This window comes from Mirounga angustirostris, unplaced genomic scaffold (assembly GCF_029215605.1).
Source record: "Mirounga angustirostris isolate CCGP_5_RB_7025 unplaced genomic scaffold, mMirAng1.0.hap1 SCAF_16, whole genome shotgun sequence".
NCBI lineage: Eukaryota > Metazoa > Chordata > Mammalia > Carnivora > Phocidae > Mirounga > Mirounga angustirostris.
Window position 1 is genome coordinate 1,802,413 of NW_026991724.1, and position 24,572 is coordinate 1,826,984.

General features: G+C 50.2%; 1 protein-coding gene across 9 annotated transcripts in view; it reads left to right on the plus strand.

Annotated features, from left to right (window-relative positions):
- Window positions 1-11,678: 11,678 nt before the first annotated feature.
- KLHDC4 (kelch domain containing 4) overlaps window positions 11,679-24,572 on the plus strand; it is a 69,546-nt gene continuing 56,652 nt past the window's right edge. For 6 of the 9 annotated variants that reach the window (XM_064581009.1, XM_064581005.1, XM_064581006.1 and 3 more), the window contains exons 1-4: window positions 11,680-11,842; window positions 14,943-15,034; window positions 18,734-18,812; window positions 19,541-19,639. In XM_064581009.1, coding sequence (XP_064437079.1) covers window positions 11,744-11,842; window positions 14,943-15,034; window positions 18,734-18,812; window positions 19,541-19,639 — 369 coding nt within the window. In that variant the 5' untranslated portion in view covers window positions 11,680-11,743. Of the gene's footprint in view, window positions 11,843-11,913; window positions 12,351-14,942; window positions 15,035-18,733; window positions 18,813-19,540; window positions 19,640-24,572 lie in introns of those variants that run through there. The other 3 variants (XM_064581011.1, XM_064581012.1, XM_064581013.1) reach the window with 3 other exon arrangements.

Genomic DNA, 24,572 nt, shown 5'->3' on the forward strand with positions numbered 1-24,572 from the left:
ACTGGTATTTGAAGAAAAAGAAAAAAAAAAAAAAAAACCAGCACTGGCTTAGAAGAGACAGAAATCAAGATTATTATCCAACGTTTCCACACCAGCACTTCATGCCAGAAGACTGTGGAGTCACACCTTGAAAGGCCTCAAAACCGGAGCCAGAGATTTTATACCCAGCAAAATGGATCTTCCCACGCAAAGCACACGAAGGGCTGCCGCCGTGTAAGGACGCACTGTTCTCATGAGCCTTCTAGAGATGGACGGCTAGAAGGACGCTAGAAGGACACTGGCGAGCGTGGGCTGTCTAGGGGCTTGAAGTCCGAGGGCTAAGGGAGGGGCGCTAGAATATGCCGTGGCCGTGAGATCCCACAGTGTCTATTGTGCAAATGAACACACGTGACGTGAGCGGGGGGTCATGTGCACGAGATGGTAATGCCACCCCATCCCACGTGCGTTGGTAGCATGGACATCGCTGTTCTGAGACCACCGTGTGCACGGCGTGGACAAAGCTAATGGGCAACCACGGACCGTCTAACTCTGTCATCCCAGGTGTCCTCAAGACCCACGATTCCCAGTGATGAAGACGTAATATGGAGGAAGTCAAGGAAAACCCTCCCAAGAGCACTGGGTGCCCCTACAGCCTAGATCGAGGTCTGAAGACACATTTTTGATCCCAGCCCACTCCTCCTCTCACTCCACCCCAAAAACCAAAAACGCAGGGCTTGGGGAAATCTTTTGATGAAAACGAAGTGTTAGGATTAGTGAAGAGTACATGAAGGCGCTGAGCGTCGCTGGCCCCAGCCTCACAGAGAGAGAGAGAGAGAGAGAGAGAGAGACCACCAGAGTCACTTGTCTCTCACAAAATTCATGTATGGAAGCCCTAAGCCCCGGTTCCTCAGCAAGTCACCGTGTTCGGAGCTAGGGCCTCTCCAGAGGGGACTGGTTACCATGTCATTAAGCTGAGCCCCTAACCTGAAATCTCACGGTGTCGCCGAGGAACGATCCGTGAGGCCACGGGGAGAGGGCAGGCCAAGGAGAGACCTGTCAGAGGAACCCTATCCCGCCCACGGCTTGGCCTCATCCTTCCAGCCTCCAGGCCTGGGAGAGAGTGAGCGCTCGTGGGTCTGGGCCCGTGCGGTGTGCTTGGCCTTGGCAGCCTGAGCAGGCGGCAAGTCCGGCTTGGGGGCTGGGAGGAGGCAGCTGACCGCTGGTTCTGGCTGCCTGGCTGCATCCACCAGCCAGAGCTTCCTTTCTTTGTGTTCCGTCCCCTGATTTGCAAAATAAAGCGGGGGTATTCTGCAAGCCCCGTGGGTGGGGGGTGGGGGAGGGAGACCTAAGGAGCTCAGTCTAGGATTAACTGTGTCTCCACAGGATGGCGGAGGGGAGCGGGGAGCCGGCCTAGCCTGGGCCCGGGATGGGGACAGGGACGGGGAAGCCAGCCCCCATCACCCTGGTGCCCCGTCAGGGCTGCGAGAGCTCACACTGGCCGCGCGTACCCTGTGCTGGGCTCTCCGGGCAGCGCCTCACCCTTGTCGCTCGCCCCAAGCTCTGCTCTCAGATGCGCAGGCTCTTCGGCGACCCCTTGACCCTGGCGCCCCGGGTGCAGGAATCCCATGCTTCCCCATCCCAGTGCTGTTCTGGGGACACGGCAGAAAGGACAGGACAGGTCGGGAGAATGTCCTGTTTCTCCGCTTGGGGCCGGCAGCGTGGGGCGACGCCGGGTGGACAGTTTTGGCATGGCCCACGGATGGCCCCGCAGGCCGTCGGTTTTACTGCGGTCACTGATTCGGAGGAGCGGTCTCCTCGGGTCGCCGGCACAGCTCAGAGCCCCTCTGGCCCCATTGTACCGTCACCATGAGATACAGCGATCTGGTGAACAAGATCGCGGACGTTCTGGCTCCCGTGAGCCCAGGGGCCCCTGGGCAGGAGAAACTAATGCTCTGCGCCCTCCTGGGTGCACCGCTGGAAGACATTTTGGTTTCTGCCTCTTACCCATGGGTTTGTTTTGATGTTTTGAGCTGAACCCGATGATTTAGGGGTAGTTGGACAAAGGCATTGGGGTTGCTAGGAGACTGGCCTTAAGGAGGGTCTGGCCTCAGTAAGATATTCTTACGCAGAGATTCTCCTTCCTTTTCTGGAGCAAAGAGCTCATCCTGCTAGTCTCTATCTGGGGCATGGAAGGGAGTCTCCAATGACGTCCTGCGTCAGCACATTGGCTGCGAGGTTTGGGGAAGCATCTGGCGGGTGGGCATCAACTAGCACATAGGTTCCTAGGGAGATGCTTTGAAATGCTACAGCAGGCATCCTGGGGGGCCAAAAGGGACCCAGTCACAGAAGGAGTGAGGGGACTGTAAGTAAGGAGACTCTCAAAGAGGCTTTAATCCCTGCTTCTACCCCAGATTCTAGATGATTCCCACCCCACAGGAATCTGTATCTGCACATCTCAGCAATGTGCGGCCTGTGGTTTATACTAAGTAGTGAATGACTGATACTTAGAATCTTGAGAGCAAGGCAACTGGAGTGATAAGGATGCCAGCGATTCCCTAAAAGGATGGAGGAAGGTTTGTGGTGGGGGAAGGGGGAGGGAGAACGGTAAATGAATGCCCCCAGCCCACCTTCACCTGTAGCCCAACTGCACCTAAGAGACGCTGGGAATTCCCACGCATGAGTATGTTGTCTCCCAAGAGTAGCACATGGAGCCTCCAGGCCCAGGACCTACACTGGGTGGGATGGGTTAGGATCTGCCCTCTGAGAAGTGAGCTGTATCTAAATGCAGTGTCGTACGTATCCTGAGTGAGACCAGACAAAGGACATTCGTGGATGGGCCAGCAAAATCCAAATGAAGTCTGGAGTGCAGCTAACAGTCATGCCCCAGTGTGGGTTTCCCTGTGTTGACCAACTCGCCATGGTCATGGAAGATGAACACGCAAGAACTCTCAGAACTATCTTGGCAACTTTTCGGGAAATCTAAAACTATTCCAAAAGAAAACACATGCATCTGATGAAAAACAAACGAACAACAACAACAACAAAACCCAGTTGAGCCACAGGTGAAAGTGCTGGGAAGCTGGGGCCAGGGGAGGGGGCAGGCAGGTGTGCAGAGGGTGGAAGGCGCCAGAAAGCCCAGTCCAAGCTGGTGGAGAAGGGCGTGTGGTTGTCGGCAGGAAGCTGGGAGCTGCCTCTTCCGACCAGGGCACTCTGATGACCGAGATGCTGATGTTGATGGTCAGGATCACTAGGACGCCAACAGCCTCTGCGTGGAGCCCTTGGCCTTAACTGTCCTCACCTGTCAGGATCCTCTCTGCACTGTCTGAGAACGGTTGAGCAAACAGTAATTGACGGGTTTCCATAGACACTGGGTGAGGTGACGCCAGGGACGGCAAACATCCTGGGATCTGGTTGGAACCCTTTTCCCCAGACTCTCCCCGGTTCCCAGGGCTGCAGCCAGGCCCCCCATCTACGATCTGGAGGTTCTACTTCCTCCCTCAATTAATCCTGTGAAATGATTGCTAAGTCTGCACTGAAGCCCCTCCCAAAACACAAAGGAAAACAAAGATGCGGTCTCTAACACATTGTTCCTCTGGGAGGGCCGAGTGAACTGGGAAAAGCCACTTTTCCCATCGGTGTCCGGTGGGGGCCCCTCCCGGCCAGCCTGCAGGTGAGGTCCCCGTCCGCACCACGGACCCCCGGCGTGAGCGCCAGGGCAGGTCGCATCTGCGCCCAGGAAGGCTGCGTTTCCGATGGCTACACACTGTCGCTGGCCTGGACGGCACGTGGGGAGATGATGCAAGGTTTGCAGCCCGGGGCCTGTGCCCGCAGTCGGCGTCGCCGGGCTGCCCTCTGGTGGCCAGCCGTGGCGTTGCATGCTGGGGACTTATTAGCAAATTTGAACTGGTGTTGCATCATCTGCCAGAGCCCGGGACAACTGGGGCCCGGCTGGCTCCCGTCGCGTGTGACCCCGGCCACCGCCACCCACAAGTGCCTTTAGAGGCTGCTGGGTTGTGAGGTGCGGGTGGTGGGTAGTGGGATGTCCACTTCCCAAGCTCCTTTGTCATTGTCGTGGGCACTGTGTCCACAGTCCCAGAGCTCTGGGCCTGGCTGGGGGCCATGGGAGCTGGTGGCCCCCTAGGACCACGGCCTGCTCGTCACCTCTGAGGAGGCTCTGTCTGCTGTTGCTGCCCTCTCTGCGCTGACGTCCCTTCCCTTGGCCCTTTTTGCCCACGTCCTTGGCCCAGAACAGGATCAGGTTGTCTCCGGGCAGTGGCCACCCGGGTCGCAGACCAGAGTGGTCTAATGCCAAGAGGAAATGAGACACCCCACCTTCTACTCTCAAAAACATTGGCACAAGAAATGCAGACCCCGGTGACTTCCCTGTGGGCGCTGGGGGGGACCAGGCAGGGGCAAGGGGCAGAAATGGGGAGGGGTCAGGGGCAGGGGAAGGATGCCCAGTTCACATAATCCCTGGTAATTTTATTTTATTTTATTTTATTTTATTTTATTATTTTATATTTATTTATTTGAGAGAGAACGTGCAAACGCTCGCGCATGAGGTGGCGGGGGCAGAGGGAGAAGCAGGCTCCCCACTGAGCAGGGAGCCTGATGCGGACTTGATCCCAGGACCCTGGGATCACAACCTGAGCTGAAGGCAGACGCTTAACCGACCGAGCCACCCAGGTGCCCCAGTCCCTGGTAATTTTAAAGTGTGGTCATGCTTTTCTCTTTTTTGCTAGTTTTTATATTTATTTTTTCTTATTGTGTTACTAAACATACATATTTTAGGTTTTATTTTTAAGTAATCTCTACGCCCAATGTGGGGCTTGAATTCACCTCCCCGAGATCAAGAGTCACACGCTCTGCGGACGGAGCCAGCCAGGCACCCCTAGGTTTATTAAATATAAATCAAGGTGAACACTGGCTGCCCGGGTGCCTATGGGCAAAGCCGCTTTTCCGTGGGAGGGGTCATGCCCCCTGCTGGCCGAGCCGCCTGCCAGCGGGAGTTTCCTCCTCTGTCTGGGAACCTCACCCACATCCGGGAGACCAGCTTTGCCAAGGGGAGCAACCTTTAAGATGTATGAATAACAGTCAGTCCGGGAGCAGCTGGTTATGGCACCCTGAGCCTTGCCTGCTAGCCCTGGGAGCCTGTGGCCTGAGTGTGTCCCCTAACCCTGCTTTCCGGGAGCTGGGCCCTGGCGGCTGAGACCCCACCCGCTGTAACCCGACTCCCAGCACCGGTCTTACAGGCCTGCGACTTGCTTTTGAATGTTTGAGGGTAACATAAACTACGTCACTGACGTGAAAAGCTGGTCCATGTCCTCACCAGCATTCGGTGTTATCCGTGGTCTGGATGTTGGCTGTTGTAATAGGCGTGAGATGGTGTCTCCTTGGTTTACTTGGCATTTCCCTGACGATATATGACGTGGAGCAATCTACATTACGTATAAAATCCTTAGCTACCTGTCTCTTTGTAGAGAGAGGCTATCTGAGAGACCAGGGCATGGGACACACTTTGAGGGGATGGGAGGGCCTGGAGCAGAGGCCCACGCAGGAGGGTCCAGGCTGCAGAGCAAGAGTGTGAGGACCTCACACGGCTTCACACCAATGTCGCTGGCATGAGGATTTTGCCTTGGATCGGCTTCCACCCGTTTTCCGGAAGGACCTACTTGGCGTTTTTGTTTGCAGTGTTAACCATCTCCTATTGCTGCCAAATTCCCCTCTGAGGCCTTCCTTCTCAGGCAAGGGTAAAAAATAAACAAGGAGGGGAGGTAGAAAGGAAGGAAGGAAAATGTGAAGTATGGTTCGGAGAGCTGAGAGCAGGTTTGTTAAAGGATCAGGATTAAAGGTTTGAGACCATCAAGCCTCACGCAAAGTCCATTATATAGGAAGACAGGATTTGCCTCTCACTCAAAATTCGCCAGAATTTTGTGGGCTTATCTCTCATTCTAGCAACTGTGAATTCATTCATCGATCCCATGCTCCTCTGCTGGACCTTTCTAAATCTCTACCTGCATCTCACTTGAGTTTTCAAATATGTGTGGTTCTTATTTGGATGAGATGATCCATCTGAAATGGATGATCCATGTATAGTGCAGCTTGCTATCCTAGGATGTTTGACCACTGAGCTCCTCCCCTTGTCTGACCGAGCTGGACAAGGCGTTCTGCAGCCCTTGTCAGTCATGAGGGGACTTCATGCATTCACTGTTTACTCATAGTTCGTGAACATTTAACAAACAGTGTGACCTTGCTGTCTGGGGATAGAAAAGTGAACAAGACAAGGTGGAAGGGAGATTAAAATCTAGGGGAAGAGAGCTACAGCACGTGGGTGATTCTGACACAGTGGGTTTCTAATGTATTCTCAGGACCATTAGAGGAAGTCCATTAGTGGGAAAATCTTGACTTAACCTGGAAATCAGATACTCTGTTATTCCTGGCGTGTCATTGAACAACTGGGCAACACTGCACCAATTCACCAGCCCAGTCTCTGGGCACGTCTTATAACGAACGGGCCCTCAGAGTCTCTGATGGAGAAGGTCTTTCTTTAATTGCACGTTTTCTATTAATTGCATCATTCACTAGTGTGGACAAGGAAAGGAGGATGTGGTGAGCTCTGTGCCCAGAATGCAGGTTTCACAACTGTGCTTCCGTGAAGGGTTAACACCTGCTTCCTCCAGATGGCCTGAGATCAGAGCCTTGTGGATGAACAGTGACAGCAAAAGCCCTTCTTGAGAGCGGGGAGGTTTTAGTGGGTGTGATCTAGATTCATAGCCAGGCAGCTGGAATTTAAGGGGATACCACAAACAGTCCTCAGTGTAAGTTGTTAACTACGAGGCGACTGAGCTTGGAAACAGAGCTGGTTCCGGGGATTCAAGAGCCAGATGCTCAACATAGTGATATTATGGGAATTTTTAAAAATCAAGTTACTTGAAGAATGACGAACATCTCCAACTATTTGGCAAAGGAATTTTACCTTCTTAAAATCAAATTTATCTGGGCGCCTGGGTGGCTCAGTCGGTTAAGCGACTGCCTTCGGCTCAGGTCATGATCCTGGAGTCCCTGGATCGAGTCCCACATCGGGCTCCCTGCTCGGCAGGGAGTCTGCTTCTCCCTCTGACTCTAACCCCTCTCATGTGCTCTCTCTCCTTCTCTCTCTCTCTCAAATAAATAAATAAAAAATCTAAAAAAAAAAATCAAATTTATCATTAGGGAGAGATTTGCACTGTTTCTCTTACTGTATTTTCTCTCATCTCGCGCCTCTGACCACTGCGTTCAGGAAAGCTGACTCTGGGCTGTTTGGGTAGGTTTATGGGACACGGTCGACACAAAATGGATGCGAACCTACAGACTGTCCTTGATTGTCATGTGATGCTCTGACCATCAGTGATAAAGAAGACAGGGGAAGAGAAAGAGAAAGAGTGATAAAGAAGACAGGGGAAGAGAAAGGAGCTAAGCAGATGAGGGAAAGACAACCCAGACCTTTGCTTACCATCAGTCAGCAGGAAAATCCCACAAATGCTGAGAGTGGTTGCATGTGGGAGGGAAGCCCATGGGCGACTTTGAAGTTTCCTTCTTAGACTTGTGTTTTCCAAATTTTAAAAATTAGTATGTGTTAATTACATACTGAAAAATACCACCTAAAAAAAGGAAGCAAGGCTGTGGGTTATGTGGACCAATCCCTCCTATTCAAAGCAACTAAAAATGCTGGATAAATGTTGAAATGAGTTTCTTAAAGACATTTCAGAACTAACAAGGAGTAAAGTGTCACCAAATCAGAACCCAACAGAAAGGAAAAGCAAAATAATTGGGTAGAAAGGAGGTTCTGCAAATGGCTTTTGCTTCCAGGCATGAGCAAATGTTGCCATGTTTGACTTTGGTTCTGAGAGCCTCAGAGGGCATTGCCTGGGCTGTCAGAAAGACAGATTTGATGGAGCTGAGCAAAGAACCCATGAACTAGTAGATAAATCAGAAAGAATTATCCAGAATGCAGCACAGAGAGACTAAGAAATGGAAAATGGGGAAGATTAGTTAAGAGACCTGGCACAGAGATTGAGAAGGGAGGTCACGTATTTAACTGGAGCTCCAGGAGAAGAGGAGAGAGAGAAAGAACAGCATCCTCTGAAGAGAAAATGGTAGAGCCGTCTCCAGCTCCACGAAGCCCACTGAGCCCCAAGCATGATAAATAAAAAGAAATTAATATCTAAATATATCTTAGTGAAACTGCAGGCAATAAGAATAAAGATAAAATCATGCAAGCAGTTAGAGGAAAAACAAAACTTTTCAGAAAGATCTTTGGAAAATCTCCACATTATCTGGAAACTAAATAACACATTTCTAAGTAACCCAGGGATATTAGAAGAATTCAAAAGGGAAATTAGGAAGTATCTTGAACTGAATGAAAAATGAAAACACAGCATATTAAAATGTGTAAGATGCATTTAAAAGGAGACCGAGAGCAGTAAACTCTTAGAGATCTCAAATAAATGAAATAAATTGGAAAAAATGACGAAAAGGTCCCCGAATATTTGGAAATTAAACAGCACACTTTATATAAATAACCCCAAAAGGAGAGAATTTTGCTTTCAGCCCCGATGGAGCAACGAGACTGGATTTTCCTTTTCCCCTCCGACGTCCAGAACACTGGATGAATGTGTGAAACAACAGATTGATTTCCCTTCCTCTCCTTCCCCCCTCCTCCCTTCTTCCTTCCCTCTTCATTCCTTGCTTCAAGCATTTGAGGAGTGTCATCACGTGTTTATCTGTCTTGTTAGAACCAAAGCTCCTGGAACAGGTGGTCAGGTCTTGCGTTTTGTATCTCGTGTTCTGGTACAATGTTCACGCGTTGCAGGGTCCAGTTCATTTTGCTACATGAAATGATTGCCAGCCAGCTCAAATTCATGACTTCACAGCACACGGAATCTCTTAAGTTTGTATTTTGCTAAACTCTTCTAAGCTTTTTTGTTATTTTGTTTGATGCTCCCAAGAATGTTTTGTAGTAGGTGGGCTGGCTAAATAGTCCCATTTTTCCAGATGGGAAACATGCAAAGAACCACATCATCTATACCACCCATGGGAGAATTTTCCAATTACACTGATTATTTGTGGTGAGGGTAATGAGTTAGTTCCATTGTTAATATTTTTTCTCTTTCTGGGTTCCAACCTGAAGACAGCAGAGGGCGCCTGACCACACAAAAGATACACTAACAGTTAATGACCTATTGGTTGTTAAGATAATCCATTAAAGTATCAAAAATATGATTTCACTAAAATAGGACCATGTAGTTAATCTTTTTACTATTTTGAGATTCTGATCTCATTTTAAATGTTCTAGCTTCTCTGTCTGGGTAATGAGAATTTCAATCTCACGTAAATCACCATGACACATCCCCCAAGAGCCTTCCAACTCAGCTTGAAGATTCTTTCCGGTAATAAAAGCATTAAACCCTGCATCTACCAGACCCTTCTAAATCTTAATAGGGAATACGCTCTCCCTTTCTCAGTCCTTAAGAGGGGCCCACTGTAATGTATTTCCTACAGATGCTCTGTGACTCAAGGGCCATTTGGCTTCCAGTGCATTGCCTCAACGTCATCCAATATTCTTAGAAAAGTACAAGAAGATTAGGTATGTTCTTAAAGTCATATTGCACTAGAAGGAAAGCAGGGGCAATAGTAAGGACTTGGCCTTCTGTAGCTCATTGTCAGAGATGATTATGTCTGAAGGCTCAGGAGCCAGCTGACGGTGAAATTCTGTAGCTGCTTTCTGATAAACATCTGTTTTTTTTTTTTTTTTTCATCATCACACATGGTCTCCTAATCTCCTCCAAGCAGCGCTGGACACAGATGCAGCCTGAATCCTCCTCTACCTCTTCCCATAGTTTCCCCAAACTTCATTTTTCTTTTTACATAACTAGGTTTATGGACAAGGGTTGGAGTTGGTTGGAAAAGCATTCACCCTGGCTCTTTGGGGATTAGCATCTGATTGGATCTGTTAACCATAAAAATAAAAGTTATTTTACTAGCAAAAGTGGGTTTATTCAGCAATGGCAGAGGAATTGCAACTCAGGACAGGTAAGCTGCGGCAAAACCCTAGGCAAGTCCAATAAAGGAGAGGGGTGCTATTTTATGGAGCAGGAGGAGGGAGCTAGGAGGGGTTGTTCGGCACAAAAGTCCGTGCGAGACAACCAGGGTAATGAGGACTTAGCAGCTGAGTTGCTGGGTGGTCTATTTCTTGCAGAAAATGCAACCTACATCTTTCCCTATGGGGCCTGAAATGATTCTGCTGGGCTCTGCAGTGGACAGTGCTTCCTGGAACTGACCTCCTGGCCCCCCACTCTGTTTTAGCGAGGTTTCCTTTGATTAATTCTCGTAGATCCAAGGTAATTTCTTTACGGCTGAGCCCTGTGTCCGTTCAGTCACAAAGAATCTAGATGCTTTCCCTTTGCCAGATGTTGGCTCGTCCTTGTCCTTAATTTGCTCTACTTCCCTGATTACCGGCAAAGATGGCATTTTCTAACTCACGTTAAGGGTTTTCTTTTCTTTTCTTTTTTTTTAAGATTTTATTCATTCATTTGAGAGAGAATGAGAGTGAGAAAGAGAGAGCACATGAGAGCGGGGAGGGTCAGAGGGAGAAGCAGACTCCCTGCCGAGCAGGGAGCCCGACGCGGGACTCGATCCCGGGACTCCAGGATCATGACCTGAGCCGAAGGCAGTCGCTCAACCAACTGAGCCACCCAGGTGCCCCATGATTTTATTTATTTAAGGGAGAGAGAGCATGAGAAGGGGGAGGGTCAGAGGGAGAAGCAGACTCCCCGCCGAGCAGGGAGCCCGACGCGGGACTCGATCCCGGGACTCCAGGATCATGACCTGAGCCGAAGGCAGTCGCTCAACCAACTGAGCCACCCAGGTGCCCCATGATTTTATTTATTTAAGGGAGAGAGAGCATGAGAAGGGGGAGGGTCAGAGGGAGAAGCAGACTCCCCGCCGAGCAGGGAGCCCGATGCGGGACTCGATCCCGGGACCCCAGGATCACGACCCGAGCCGAAGGCAGGCGCCCAACGACTGAGCCACCCGGGCGCCCCTCACGTTAAGGGTTTTCCTTCTACTCCGTGCAAACCACCGCTCGCACGCCCGGCACACGGCGTTCCCACTTCGAAGGGCACTCCGGTCAGACCCTGGAGCACGCTGTGCCTGCAGGCTGCTTCACTCTGCGGGGCACGTGAGCTGCGCGCCCCCGGAGGGGTCATCAGCCGTCCTCCCGCGAGGGAGAAGCGGGTCCTCCGCGGCGGGACGCGTGCGGCCGTCGTCGAGCGGGAGGAGGGACCGTCCTCGCCTGAGAGTCCAAATCCGAGCAAGGGTAGGGACGTTTTTCTGGGCCCGAAGGCGAGGCAGTCGTTTGACTTCAAGAGGGTCCGAGGAAGAGGCAGCGGTGGCTCGCGCCCCGCGTCACCCGACGGGGTCCCTACGTGCGGGCGCCAAGCCACGGCTCGCCCCGGCCGGGCCCGGGGGAGCGGAGAGGCGGCGGCTTCCCGCCCACGGCTTCCCGCCGACGCGCCCCACAGCCCGCCGGCCCCCAGCGGGCCCCGCGCACCCAGCGCCCGGGCCACGTGAGCGCGGCCCGCCGGCCGGAAGCGCGTGCGGGGGCGGGGCGGGCGGGCGGAAGTGCCGCGTTTCCGCGCGCCGCCCCCGCGAGCACGTATTTCCGGCGCGCCGCGCGCCGCTGCCCGCCCCTCCGGGAGTCCCGGCGCCCCGTCGGACCGGCGCGATGGGCAAGAAGGGCAAGAGGGAGAAGAAGCGCCGCGGCGCGGAGAAGACGGCTGCCAAGATGGAGAAGAAGGTGTCCAAGCGCTCGCGGAAGGAGGAGGTGAGCGAGGCGGCAGCCAGGCCGGGCGCGCCCTCCGCGCGAGCCGCCGGGGCCCCGGGTCCCGTCGGGCTTCCCTCGGCCGGCGGGGCTGGAGGAGCCGGCCGAGGGGCGCGGCGCGGCGCGGCGGCGGTGTGGTCTGGGGCGAGGGCCTCCGCTTCCGAGCCTCGGTCGTCATCCCTAGAGAGGGCGATGCCCCCACGGCAGCCCCGAGCCGGGGGCTTCGGTGGGCGCGAGGGCAGCCGCGGGGTTTGCGGAACAGCTCTTGGGAACGCCGCGGTCTTCTCGTCCCGCCGTCCGTCTCTCCTTTCCGTCTCTCTCGGCCCCGCGGTCTCTCAGTCTCCGTGTCCGCCGCGCGCCCCCGAGCCCGGTCTGCAGATGGATCCGTGCTGAGTTGAGCGCGGATGTTCCGCCTTCTGTTGGCGGTTGCTCGCGCGCTTCCCCAGCTGCGCGGCTTATGATGCTTCACGAGCGTGTGCTGTGCTGCCTGGGCTCTAGTCCGGACGACCAGGTGAGCCCGGTAGCTTTGGCACGCCCAGCTGGTGGGGAGGAAGTCAGGAACAAGAAGTCACGCAGCTGTGAAGGGGCGCGGAGCCACAGTGTGACCAGAGGCTCCCCATGCCCAGCTCTGACTCCGCCCTGCTCCCCTTTTCTCCAAAGCCTTTCGTGTCTCTGTGTCCTCATCTGTCAAGTGGTGGGGTCGGGCTTCTCCTCCTGCTTCCTCTGGGCTCTGCTGTTGTAAGGCTCTTCACCCCCTCCCTGTGCAGCCACAGGCCGGGGTTTGCATCTCCCCTCTGCCACAGCTAGCTGGAAGGCCTCAGAGGAGCGTGACCTGTCTGTGCAACCGCTGTGCCTCAGTTTCTCACGTGTGACTGCACGGGCCTGCGTAGGGTCGTGGCGCAGAAAGATAATTTGTGGGGCATCTTTGGAACAGTGCTTGGCACATAGTAAGCACTCGGTAACTGTTAGCCGGTTTTCACTCGTGTTCCCATCTCTCTGCAGAGCCCGGTGCTTAGGGGATGACAGGGGCTCCCCTGTGGGGAGAGAGAGTCTGTCGGGCCTGGGGCCTGGGACTTCGCATGTTGCCTTCATCAGCCCTCCTAACAGATCTTGAAGAGCTCTGGTCATCTGATGAGGTCATGCCCACAGAGCATACTCTCCCTTTCTTAAAGTCAACTGTGTCATATAGTGTAACCTCATCATGAGAGTGCATCCCATCATTTCCTGGCTGGGGCCCTGAGGGCAGATCTTGGAGACCGCTGGGAATTCTGCCTACCACAGAACTCACGTGATACCTGGTTGACAACTCCACTTGGGTGTCACACACGTTCCTCCCCCTTCCACACTGTGCGTGTTGAAGCCCTTTGCCCCCAGGAAGGTGATCTCTCAGGTGAACGACACTGGGCCAGGCGCTCTGGGGTAACTGTGACTCCCAACGGTCAGTCCCTTCACCCAGGTCTCCATAAAGTTCAGTGGGTCAGGAACTTGCCTTGCCTACCTGAGGCAGCGGTTTTGCATTAGAGATGCGGTGGCCGATAGGAGAGCCTTTAGGCAACTGCTCACGTAGAAGTGGCAGGATAGTGATTGCTTTTGTGGACCGCCATGAGGGTGAAAACTGGCAGAGCCCCTTCGGATCCTGGTTTGTCCATATCGAGAAAAGTAGAAGCTGCCACATAGCAGTTATGCACCTGAAGGCTTACCTTGGAAAAACTCCAGCTACACGAAGACATTTCACAAAATCGGCCAGAGTAGTGTTTGTGAAAACAAAGCCCTGGAATTGACCCAGATGATCATCATCAGCAGGATGGGTGGAGAAGCCAGGAGGGGAGGGAGTGGTAATTCGGCCACAGTGAACACGACTGGAGTCGGGGTTCAAACTTCATTCAACAGCATCGAGCAAAAAAGCAAGTTGCAGGAGAATGCCCAATATGATGCAGGTGACGTGAAATTGAAAAATGTGAAACGATAATACGTATTACTTAGGGATTTGTTTACGTGTAGTAAGAGTATAAAGAAATGCGTAATAGTGAGGAGCACTCTCCCAGAAAGTGGCTGCTTCCTGGGGGCACATGGGTACACACGGGAGGTGGAGGGCTGCAGGCGGCTGTTCAGGCCGAGGAATGTGGTCTGATGAGAGGAACTGAGGCAGCCTTTGCAGCTTGGAGCCAGGAGGTGGGGTGGGAAATGAAATAGGATAGTCTGGAAGTGTTTTTAGGTTCAGGAAGGACAGCTGCCTACATTGTGGAATGTGGAACTGGGGAATGAGGGCTGTGGGGTTGGGGAGAGCGAAGCAGGGAAGAAGGAAGTGGGGACACATCTCAGATCCCAGCATGAGCAAGGGGAGGAGAGCGAGCATTCAAGAAGAGAATAAGGATGGAGGGAAACTTTCCCCATGATGCACAGGTCACACATTACTGGAGTGTGTGTGTGTGTAATCACTAGTAGATGCAGGGATATGACTCTGGACTGGGAGTAGGAAGACCAGGTTCCAGTGCTGTCCAGCTGGGCAGGTGAATTGGCACATTAACTTCTAAATCTGTTTCTGCAGTTGTAAGAATAGAGACCTTCTTACCCAGATTGGCTGCAGCTGATAGCTGCTGAGCTCTCAGGCCGCAGGCACAGTTCTAAACAGACAAGTCTTGCTTGGAGCTCACCTTTTTATTGTTTTGGCGGGAGGGCGATGTAAACAAAATGAGTAAGCGAGCAGGGGAGTCGCAGACACTGCTATGCAGACCGCAGAGCATGTGGTGGGGCGGCCAGGCCTGGCCACATGAGAAGTGGTGGAAGGTGCTGGCAGAAGTCAGGGAGGGCTTGTCCAAATGGGAGGCCCTTTGTGGGGAGTGTGACGGTTTGGAATGAGGTGGTATATGCAGTGTGTGTGCATCTTTGTGTACTTCCCGAGAGAACTGCCTGTAGGGTCAAGCTCTGAGTATTTTTGCAAGTGTCAGAGTCTGTGTCCCTGAAATGGGAGGAACATGTGCTCATCCCTGGATGTGACTGGACCCCGGGCGGGTCAGACAGAGTGGGAAGGTTGACGCAGGTTTTTGACCACATAGGAGGATTTAAGAACATGTCTCAGGTGTGACTGCTTGTCTGCCTTTAGGAAGACCTTGAAGCTCTGATAGCCCATTTCCAGACACTGGATGCTACAAAGACTCAGATCGTGGAGACACCATGCCCCCCACCTTCACCAAGGTAAGCCAGCAAGGACTCTTCATTCGAGCGTCTGATGGATTTGTGTACATTGGAAAACCACTTTAAATTGGCACCATGTTTTCATAAATAACCGGGCACATGGAATGTTTTCCTCATTAAAACCGGTTCCCATCCCAGATAAGCTACCACAAAACAGTTTTTTCACTTTTCTTCTGAAGAATGGGAGTGAGGCTTTTCAGATCTGTTGTCACAAACACAGAAACAAGGTCCCCTGGCTCAGCTACTCAGCAGGGATTGTGCCATTCAAAAGCTGTCCAGCTGATCACAGTTCATGGATGAGAGCATTGCCCCAGTGAGCTCTTCAGTTCTTAAAATGTTTCAGAAGTGTGTGTCACAGGCGTAGAACTTCAGATCACAGTCTCTTGTTGCTGTTCGTAATGACAAGTGTGATTTTCAGACATAAACATGTATAAGTCATTTTAAATGAATTTGTAAATTACGTGAAGAACTCCAGAGTCTTTGGTAGGATTTCAGATACTTGGAATGAGCCAGAATGAGCAGGCTTTGGTTTTCCACTTTCTTACTCTTCTGTGTCAGTTGCTGTCCTCTCAGCTTCTGAATTCCAGGTGTGTTAAAAGTTGATTTAGGGCCCTCTAATTCTTGTATTTGCTACTGACAGGTTAGAGGGAAAACCCTGAATGCATTGAGTTAGGAATCAGGAAAGGCCAAATGACTCTAGAAAAGATATCTTCAGAGAAGGGGAAATGCATTAACTTGACAAGCACACGGGACTGGTTTGGTTGAGAAATAATTCGCTTCCTTTCCCTCAGAATAAAAATTAATCTTACTAGTGTTGCTGTCAGAAATAGATTAATCTTTTTTTTTTTTTTAAGATTTTATTTATTTATTTGACAGAGACACAGCGAGAGAGGGAACACAAGCAGGGGGAGCGGGAGAGGGAGAAGCAGGCTTCCCGATGAGCAGGGAGCCCGATGTGGGGCTGGAGCCCGATGTGGGGCTCGATCCCAGGGCCCTGGGATCATGACCTGAGCCGAAGGCAGACGCTTAATGACTGAGCCACCCAGGCGCCACATAAATGAGATTAATCTTACTAGAGGGGCCACCAGCCCGAGTGGAGGCCCAGGTCCAGCATGTCAGGAGGGGGCTGCCGGTCGTGCCTTTGATGCCCAAAGCCCACCGCCTCAGACACGGGGTTTAGTCTCCCCTGTCCAGAGATGGGGGGGGACGACGTGGTGGCCCCTGTGCAGAACGGGGTGACACAAAGCGTGATCCAGCAGCTCCCGGAGTTGCGAGTTGTCCCTGTCTTCATATAAGAAACAACATCAGGAACCGGGATGTACTTTGCCCTGTATTTGGCGTGTTATCCTGGGGGCCACACAGAAGTTACACATGTGGTAGACACACATTGTCCTTGGAGTGGTTTAAGCAAGTGAGTCCTTGAGATCGTGAAGGCTTCGTACCCACAGCACCCCTGAGGGAAGCCATTCTGAATGTGGATTGATTCTCCCCCACCCCGCCGCCTTTTGGTGATGTTTAAAAACTTTCCTAAAGTAATGTGCCCAAAAAGCCAGATTTAATGTTAGGGTATAATTAGGAACCTTGGCGCTTCCCTGGTCAGCTGGGAATGCTTTCTGATGGAGCTGAGATACAATGAGATCTTTCAGTCAGTAACCTTAGTAACTTCTCCCGCCCTCCTCCTCCATCGTATTATAGGAAAAACCATGAAAATTACCAAGTTTTGTGAGTGTATGTGTTTCCAGGTATTGGCTGCGATGTAATTTAATGGGGAAGCAAGGACCATAGACCAGGTGCATCAGAGCCTCAGGGTACCCATGTGCATGAGGGAGGGGGTGTGTGTGGCTGGGTGTGGGGGGCAGGGACCCTGAGGGGACCCTATGGGGGCTCTGTGCCTGACTTGGATTACTGTTCCCTAGCTGTGCTTGTTAATTTTCCCTAGAAAATTTTAATAGGTGTTAAGTGGAAAAAAAGATTTGGAGTTAACTTTGGGAAACAGATGGTTTCCTTTCGAAATTTTTAAGAAACTGTGGTAAAATATATCTAACATAGAATTTCCCATTTTAACCATTTTTAATTGTGCTGTTCAGTGGGATTCCTTACATTCACGGTGCTCTGGACCCATGAGCTGTCACTCCCCATGTCCCTCCTCTTGGCCCCTGGTGACTACTACTTCCTGGTGTTTGATTTGCCTCTTCTAGATATTTCACATAAGTGGAGTCTCACAACGGCTGTCCTTTTGTGTCTGGCTTCTTTCACTTAGCATAATGTCCTTAAGGTTCATCCATGTTGTAGCATGAACCTGAACTCCATTCCTTTTTAAGACGGAATAATACTCCATTGTATGGATGCACCGCTTTCATCTTGTCGATAGACCCTTGGGTTGTTTCCACCTTTGGGCCCCTGTGAGTAGTGCTATGGTGAATGTGGGCATGCAGGTGTCTCTTCGAGTCCCTGTTTACAGGTTTCTTTGGCACGTACGTACCTAGGAGTGGGATTGCTGGTCATGTGCTAATTCTGTGTTTAACTGTGAGACTATTTTCCACGATGTAGTCCAATTTTTTTGTGTGTGTGTGATTTATTTATTTATTTGAGGGGGAGAGAGAGAATCTCAAGCAGACTCCACACCGAGCACAGGGCTCGATCTCACAACCCTAAGATCACAACCTGAGCTGAAATTAAGAGACGCTCAACCCACTGAGCCACCCAGATGCCCCAGCATAGTCCTATTTTATAACATTGGTTTCTTTACGGCAAACTTTCTAAACCTATAAAATGTTTTTGTGTACAGTAAATTTCCAAGAGAAAACGAGTTTTCCGATTTCTCAAACTTACCTGACCTTGAAACCTTTGTCTTCCTTTACGAAGTATCTTCTGAAATTACTGTTATAGTCTGCCCCCTGAGGAAGTCCACATGAGGGATTTTGAAAGAAGGGGATTTTCCAGTGATTGTTAGTCCTGTCCTCCCACCCCCATCACTGTCTTACTTTCTACTGAGATGGTCCACGTGTATTTAAAGTTTCCTTTTAGCTGGTCTTTTGTCCTCATGTGTGATGTAAGTAGGAAGCTATTTGTGTTTTTTAGGTGGAAGCTATCTGGATACATATTGCAATGTTTAAGTACTGGACTTTTTAAACAGTGAAAGATTTACTCATTTGTTTACTTATTTATTTACTTATTTTACTTACTTACTGGAGAGAGAGTGCAGAGCGAGAGAGAGCATGAGCAGTGGGGAGAGGCAGAGGGAGTGGAAAAGCAGGCTCCCTGCTGACAGGGAGCCCAGTGCAGGGCTCGATCCCAAGGACCCTGGGATCATGACCTGAGCTGAAGTCAGATGCTTAACCAACCGAGCCACCCAGGCGTCCCTATAGAACAGTTTTGATTGTGATTTAAGAGGATAGACCTGTAAAAAGTTAGCTGTGGGAAATGTGGCACTTAGATTAGGAACACTTAGACTTCTCACTGCCTGATGGCTTTTACCCAAATGCTGTGTGAGTCACCCAGGTCCGGGGCCCTCCTGGTGTTGTGGCTGTGAGGTTGATTTTAAGGGTTAGGGGCCTTAGCTTCCGTTCCCAGGGCCAGGCTTGTCTTTCACAGAAGTCTGGGGAGCTGATACGGCCCTCGGGTGGAAAGGAGGCCGGCTCTCAGCTGGGCGCCACGTGGCTGTATGGTGTGTTGAACTGCTGCTTCTGTCTCTTGTAGGTTACATGCCTCACTCTCTGCTCATCCCGAGAAAGACGAATTAATCCTTTTCGGAGGTGAATATTTCAATGGCCAAAAAGTAAAGTATATATTTTTTTCTTTTCTCCTCAAATTTTCATGCGTCTCATTTTGAGTAAAATTAGTTTAAAGCCATGATATCAAATATGCATTGGTCCCACCTCCTGAGCCTGTAGGACTGGCATGCAACCTTGTCCTTGAGAAGCCACCGGGATCCTTCAGTGAGCTTTAGAGTCACTGCTCTTACTGCCTGCTTGAGATCGACCAGCACACTGCTCACTTGGGTTGATTATTCATATGCTCATGATGGGTTTCAGAGTTGTTTTGAATAGTGGAAGAAAGTGCAGATAATTGTAGAGCTAATTTTCATTTTTGAGCAGGCCAGACAGACCTGTGTTTCAGAATTGTGTATGAAACATTTAGAAAAGCCTGAGTTTGCCTTCCCTCCATGCTGAGGATCCCTGTGAGTTTGACTTAACTTGTTCATCTCCCACTCTGAATTCTCATCCTTTAAGAACCAGGCTTGACTTTGAGAGATGACTTGCCGAGCAGCAAAGGATCTTGGTACCTTACGTGCTGATAGGCATGGTGGGCAGACAGTTTTTTTCTTTGTCATTATCCCAAAGGATCCGAGGGGCCCAGCCGCAGGCTTCCTGCATTGGTATGATTTACGTGGCTTTAGGAAACCCATTTCCTGGGGAAAACTAGTGATTGAGATCCTGCTTTCCACTTACTGTCACTTGCATGGAGGCTTCATTGATGACACGAAGTCCCTCTTCCTTTTTGCAGACATTTATGTATAATGAACTGTACATCTACAATATCAGGAAGGACTCCTGGACCAAAGTGGAGATCCCCAATCCACCTCCAAGGCGCTGTGCTCACCAGGTATGTGTCCGTGTTGACCCTTCGCCTTCTTTACCTGTGAGGGTCTGTTCTGTGCTCGTGGAGTTGGTAGACGACAGGTGGCCTGGTAGAGAAGGCAGGGGGGCTTACACATGGTCACACTTGCTGTCACTGACTTGAACGGATTGCTAAGCTTCTTGCTCTTCAGTGTCTTCACTTATGAGATGGAGGTGCACACCTTCTCCAGGTGGCCTGAAGAGCATGGGAGAGGGCCCAGGTAAACCTGCGTTGTGTGGTGCCCAGCACACAGCAGCCCCGTGGCAGGGTTCTCCTCCTGCGTTGGAGTGACAGGCTCCCGCAGGACCCAGACCTGGTGGCTAGCGAGAGGAGTTCCTCTGGAGAAACGGAATGTTCCAGGGTAGTCATTGAGGCACGAAATGGGTCATAACCAGAGATAGTGAAGGGTGCTGAAGTCAGCCTGTTGTCGGCTGGTTTCTGCTTCCCTGGGGAGCTCTGTCAGAGCTGCTGCCCCTGTCCAGTTCTGTAACTCCACGAGGACAGGCCCTTAGTATTTCCTGTTCATTGTCCTAACCCCGGACTGGGAACAGTGTCACGGTGCAGAAAATAATTTGAGTGAGTGATACGTTTTCAACATGGAGAAAGAAGATTGTACGAGTCTGTTGTGGTGCGAGTGAAGCATCCCTCCACAGTACGTGGGATCCTTTCTCGGGTTCTCTGCTCACGGGTAGCCTACTGATCTGAAACTGGTCTGAGAGGAGGACCTGCCTGCCTGAACTGCACATAGAGACTGGCAGGCATTTGGACTGGTTTGTCTTTTGGAAAAGAAGAATGTACTTGCAGGTTTAGCAGGACGATCTTAGTAAGCTTGGATTTTAATAAGTAATGGATCTTTTTTTTTCTTTTAAAGATTTTATTTATTTACCTGGCAGAGAGAGAGCACAGGCTCCCTGAGCAGAGAGCCTGATGCGAGACTCGATCCCAGGACCCTGGGATCATGACCTGAGCTGAAGGCACATGCTTATTAACCCACTGAGCCACCCAGGTGTCCTAGATAATGGGATCTTGAAGTTTGATCTGTTCACCAGAGACTGCCCCAGTTCTTGAGAATGCATGATCTGCCCCAGTCCTCCAAGCTTAGGACAAGTCCTATCCTGTCCCAGCCATGATCTCTCCATGTCCCCAGCCTTCCCAGATAACTCCTTGGATTCCTGGACCCCAAGAATGCTCACGTTCTGATGGAGCAGTCCCACTCTGGGCCCATGTCACGTGATGTGGGCTCAGGGGCTTCTTTTGAGTTTGTTTTCTTATCCATTTTAATCATATTATTTTTTTTTTTTAAAGATTTTATTTATTTATTTGAGAGAGAGAGAGAGAGCACATGAGGGGGGAGGGTCAGAGGGAGAAGCAGACTACCTGCTGAGCAGGGAGCCCGATGTGGGACTCAATCCTGGGACTCCAGGATCATGACCTGAGCCGAAGGCAGTCGCTTAACCAACTGAGCCACCCAGGCACCCTAATCATAGTTATTAACTGTGTCCTGGAAGAATAAGTATAAAAGTCTTTGTGATTTTTAAATGCAGTTTTTTTGCCAGAGTGCTCAGCGGGCTCTGATTCATATGCGTGCCTTAGGAGGACCTTCCTAGTCTGGGACTTAATAATATCTTTGTAGTCAAGGTTGGTTCGCTGTTTTCTGTGAATTTCACAATGAATCAGAGCCACAGGAAACAGAAAATTGGTTGTAAAGTCTTTGGCCTGAAGGTCATTACAGTCCAAATTCTACGACATTGAATTCTGCGACCTAAAACCTTCCTTCTTACAGACTTGTTCAGTGTGATGTCAGAGGTCATGTTCTTTATCTTCTCTTTAACTGAGGCACAGGGGGTGGAAAGAGGAAGCCTGCATGTACACCATTCTTTCTCTTCTAGATTCTGGAGTTCTGGGGGGTGAAGTTGATTTTAGTGTGTAATTTGAGAGTTTAGGTGGCTTTTCTACGAGAACACAGCCCAGTGAGAGATAGGAAAGGGCGGTGGCACCTGCTGGGTGTGTTTGGCCGGATGTGTGCAGGCTTCAGTGACTCGCTGCTCTTCTTGGCACCCCGTTTTCTGGGAGAGAGGAGGATGCTGTCACACAGCTCTGCCTAGACCGTGAGGATGCCACCACCACCAGGAGGGGGCCACTGAGAACTGCGGGGACAGGTGACAAGGAGGTGGCAATCATGAGATCATGTCTTCTTGATCCCTGGATGGTTTCTCCCAAAGTAGTCACTAAAACTCACATGAAACAAAAGGTGTTCTCTCCTAAAATAGAAAACAGTTGATGGTTAAAAACATCCTCTGTGTTCTTATCAGCCTGGTGCATTAATGAGCAGTAAGTTTCTGGAGAGGGGTTAACGTGTAAGAGATCTTTCTTCGTGAGATCAGCAGAATTCCACGGTGGTCCATTGGCGCTGTAGAAGTGTCAGCCTCCATCTGGGTCCTGGCTGTGGCTCAGTCCCCAGGAGCAGGCATTGCGGGGGTCCTGGGTTGCTCCCTCAGGAAATAGGAGGCATCTTGTACATTTGAGGCACCCTTCTGGGGCCGGGATACGGCAACAAAAAAGGCCAATTTGCCTTTCCTGACGATGCCCCATGGTTTGGGTTTTCTCTGGTCCTGATGGCCTCATGCATTTTTCGGACCCCCACTTTCGCAAAGCTGAAGCTGCTGTCACATCCGTTCCGAGTCTGTTACTTTGGATTCTGATGGGCTTTTTTTGGCATTTGGAGGGAGAGTGGGGAACTTAGGGTTTTCCAGATGTGACTTGACTCCAGGTAATGCAACAGTAAGCAGACCCAAGTGCCTGGGCGGCACACAGCCTCGTGGGACAGGTCAGAGCGAGGTGCTGGTGAAGCCAGCCTTACCTCGCCCCTGGAGTGGTGCGGTCGTGCTTTGTCTTTGTGAGGCCCAGCTGTTGGCTTCAGCAGTAACTTCCAAACCGCTGTGTGCATGTGTGCATGAATATGTATACACTTAACGTTGTTTTAGTTTTATTGTTTAGTTTCCCAAATATGCAAGTTAATCACTCAGGAGAGGGCCTAGGGGGGTAAGCTTGCTGGGTAGGGAAGCTTCCAGCCCAGTGACCTCACTTCCCTGTCCAGTCGGCCAGGCCTGTCGTGAGGAGCTACCGGGTGGTCCAGCCCATGCCTTGATGTCTTCCATAAGAAGAATCCGTATTGGGCGCCTGGGTGGGTCAGTTGGTTAAGCGACTGCCTTCGGCTCAGGTCATGAACCCGGAGTCCCGGGATCGAGTCCCGCATCGGGCTCCCGGCTTGGCGGGGAGCCTGCTTCTCCCTCTGACCCTCTTCCCTCTCATGCTATCTCTGATTCTTTCTCTCTCAAATAAATAAAATCTTTAAAAAAAAAAAAAAAGAATCCGTATTTTAGGATATCGTAGGAAGTCATTTCATTAGTGCTTAGACTTCTTTTTAAAACGTAAACTCTTTCAGATCTCCTTACTGGGCCCTGAATGTATTATTTTTGTGTTACGTTTTGAGGTGAGTGTACATTTTGTGGGTATCTTCTGGCAAATTTTTTTCTTCTGCTGCAGGACATTTTAGAGTACAGTGTGTTGATTCTGAGATCAGCTTTAACTGACAGTGACCTTAATAAAAATCAGTTCTTGGAGAACTTTGGCACGGATCCGTGACCTGGATTAGATCCCTTTCTTACTACTTTCCCTTTCACTCACTTAACAGTTATGAAATAGGGGCCCCTGGGTGGCTCAGTCGTTAGGCATCTACTGTCGGCTCAGGTTGTGGTCCCAGGGTCCTGGGATCGAGCCCCGCATCGGGCTCCCTGCTCCGCGGGGAGCCTGCTTCTCCCTCTCCCACTCCCCCTGCTTGTGTTCCCTCTCTCACTGTCTCTCTCTGTCAAATAAAAAAAACCAGTTATGAAATAGAAGGAATTTGAAAATATAACTTGGATGAGACTGAAACTTTTGAGTTGGAATTGTAAGATCCTATTGCTAATTCCCAAATGAACCACTTTGTTCCTTATTCTTTCCGTAGCCAAGAAACTTTTCTTTTTTTTATCTTAGTTACTTTGATATAGAGCTGTATATTGTTTTTACTCATGGATAGTCTGTTAGAAATATTTGAATAGGGCGGATTATTTGAAATAGCTAGACTTGTAAAACATGTCTTGCTGGAGGTGTATTTGCACAGTAGTGTGACTTCTGTGCATTTCAGTATGGGCATGCAAACTAGTTTCCCTAGAAAACGCTATTACAGATGTTTCAGTTTGAACATCATCAATAACGTGACACGGTGCCACCACACGCGTAATGTCCGTACTTTTTTTTTTTTTTTTGCAGAAGGGGACTAAAAGAAGATGAATTTAATTTACCCTAAAACCCATTTTCTTCATCTTTAGGGCTGGCAAGTAAAGGGAGATTTTCTTTATTATCCATTTCCTTAAGAACCTTAAAAAAAAATGTAATTTAGCAGGAAGTGCAGATGTAATTTATCATAATCTGTCTTTAGCTGGTACATTGGAAAGGCTTCTCTCTCGGGCTTGCTTTGTGTTGATGTGAACTGGAGATGCGGAGCCCTAGGTGTCCCACCTCGCTCGGTGAGCCGCACACTCGTGACTGGCCCTTTGCTTGATTCCTTAGACTTGAATTTCCTAGTTTTATCGGATGACTGGGGTTGTGTTAAGTGGTTAAAGGGCCTTCTAATCTTTTAAAAGATAGGTCTAATTTGAAGTCGGTAGGAAAGTAATCTGCCTCGTACTTGTCATGTAGTAGTTTTGAAATCATTCTTAAAAGGTGGAGAAAGTTCTGTGTGACTCAAAATCTCAACGCTGGATCCCAAACAGAAGTTGTGTTTCTGTAGAATTCCTATTTTTCTTGACATGGGGTTCACTGATTTTTTTTTTCTCTCAATTTATACGTTTTTCTTTTTTTAATAATTTCTATTCTT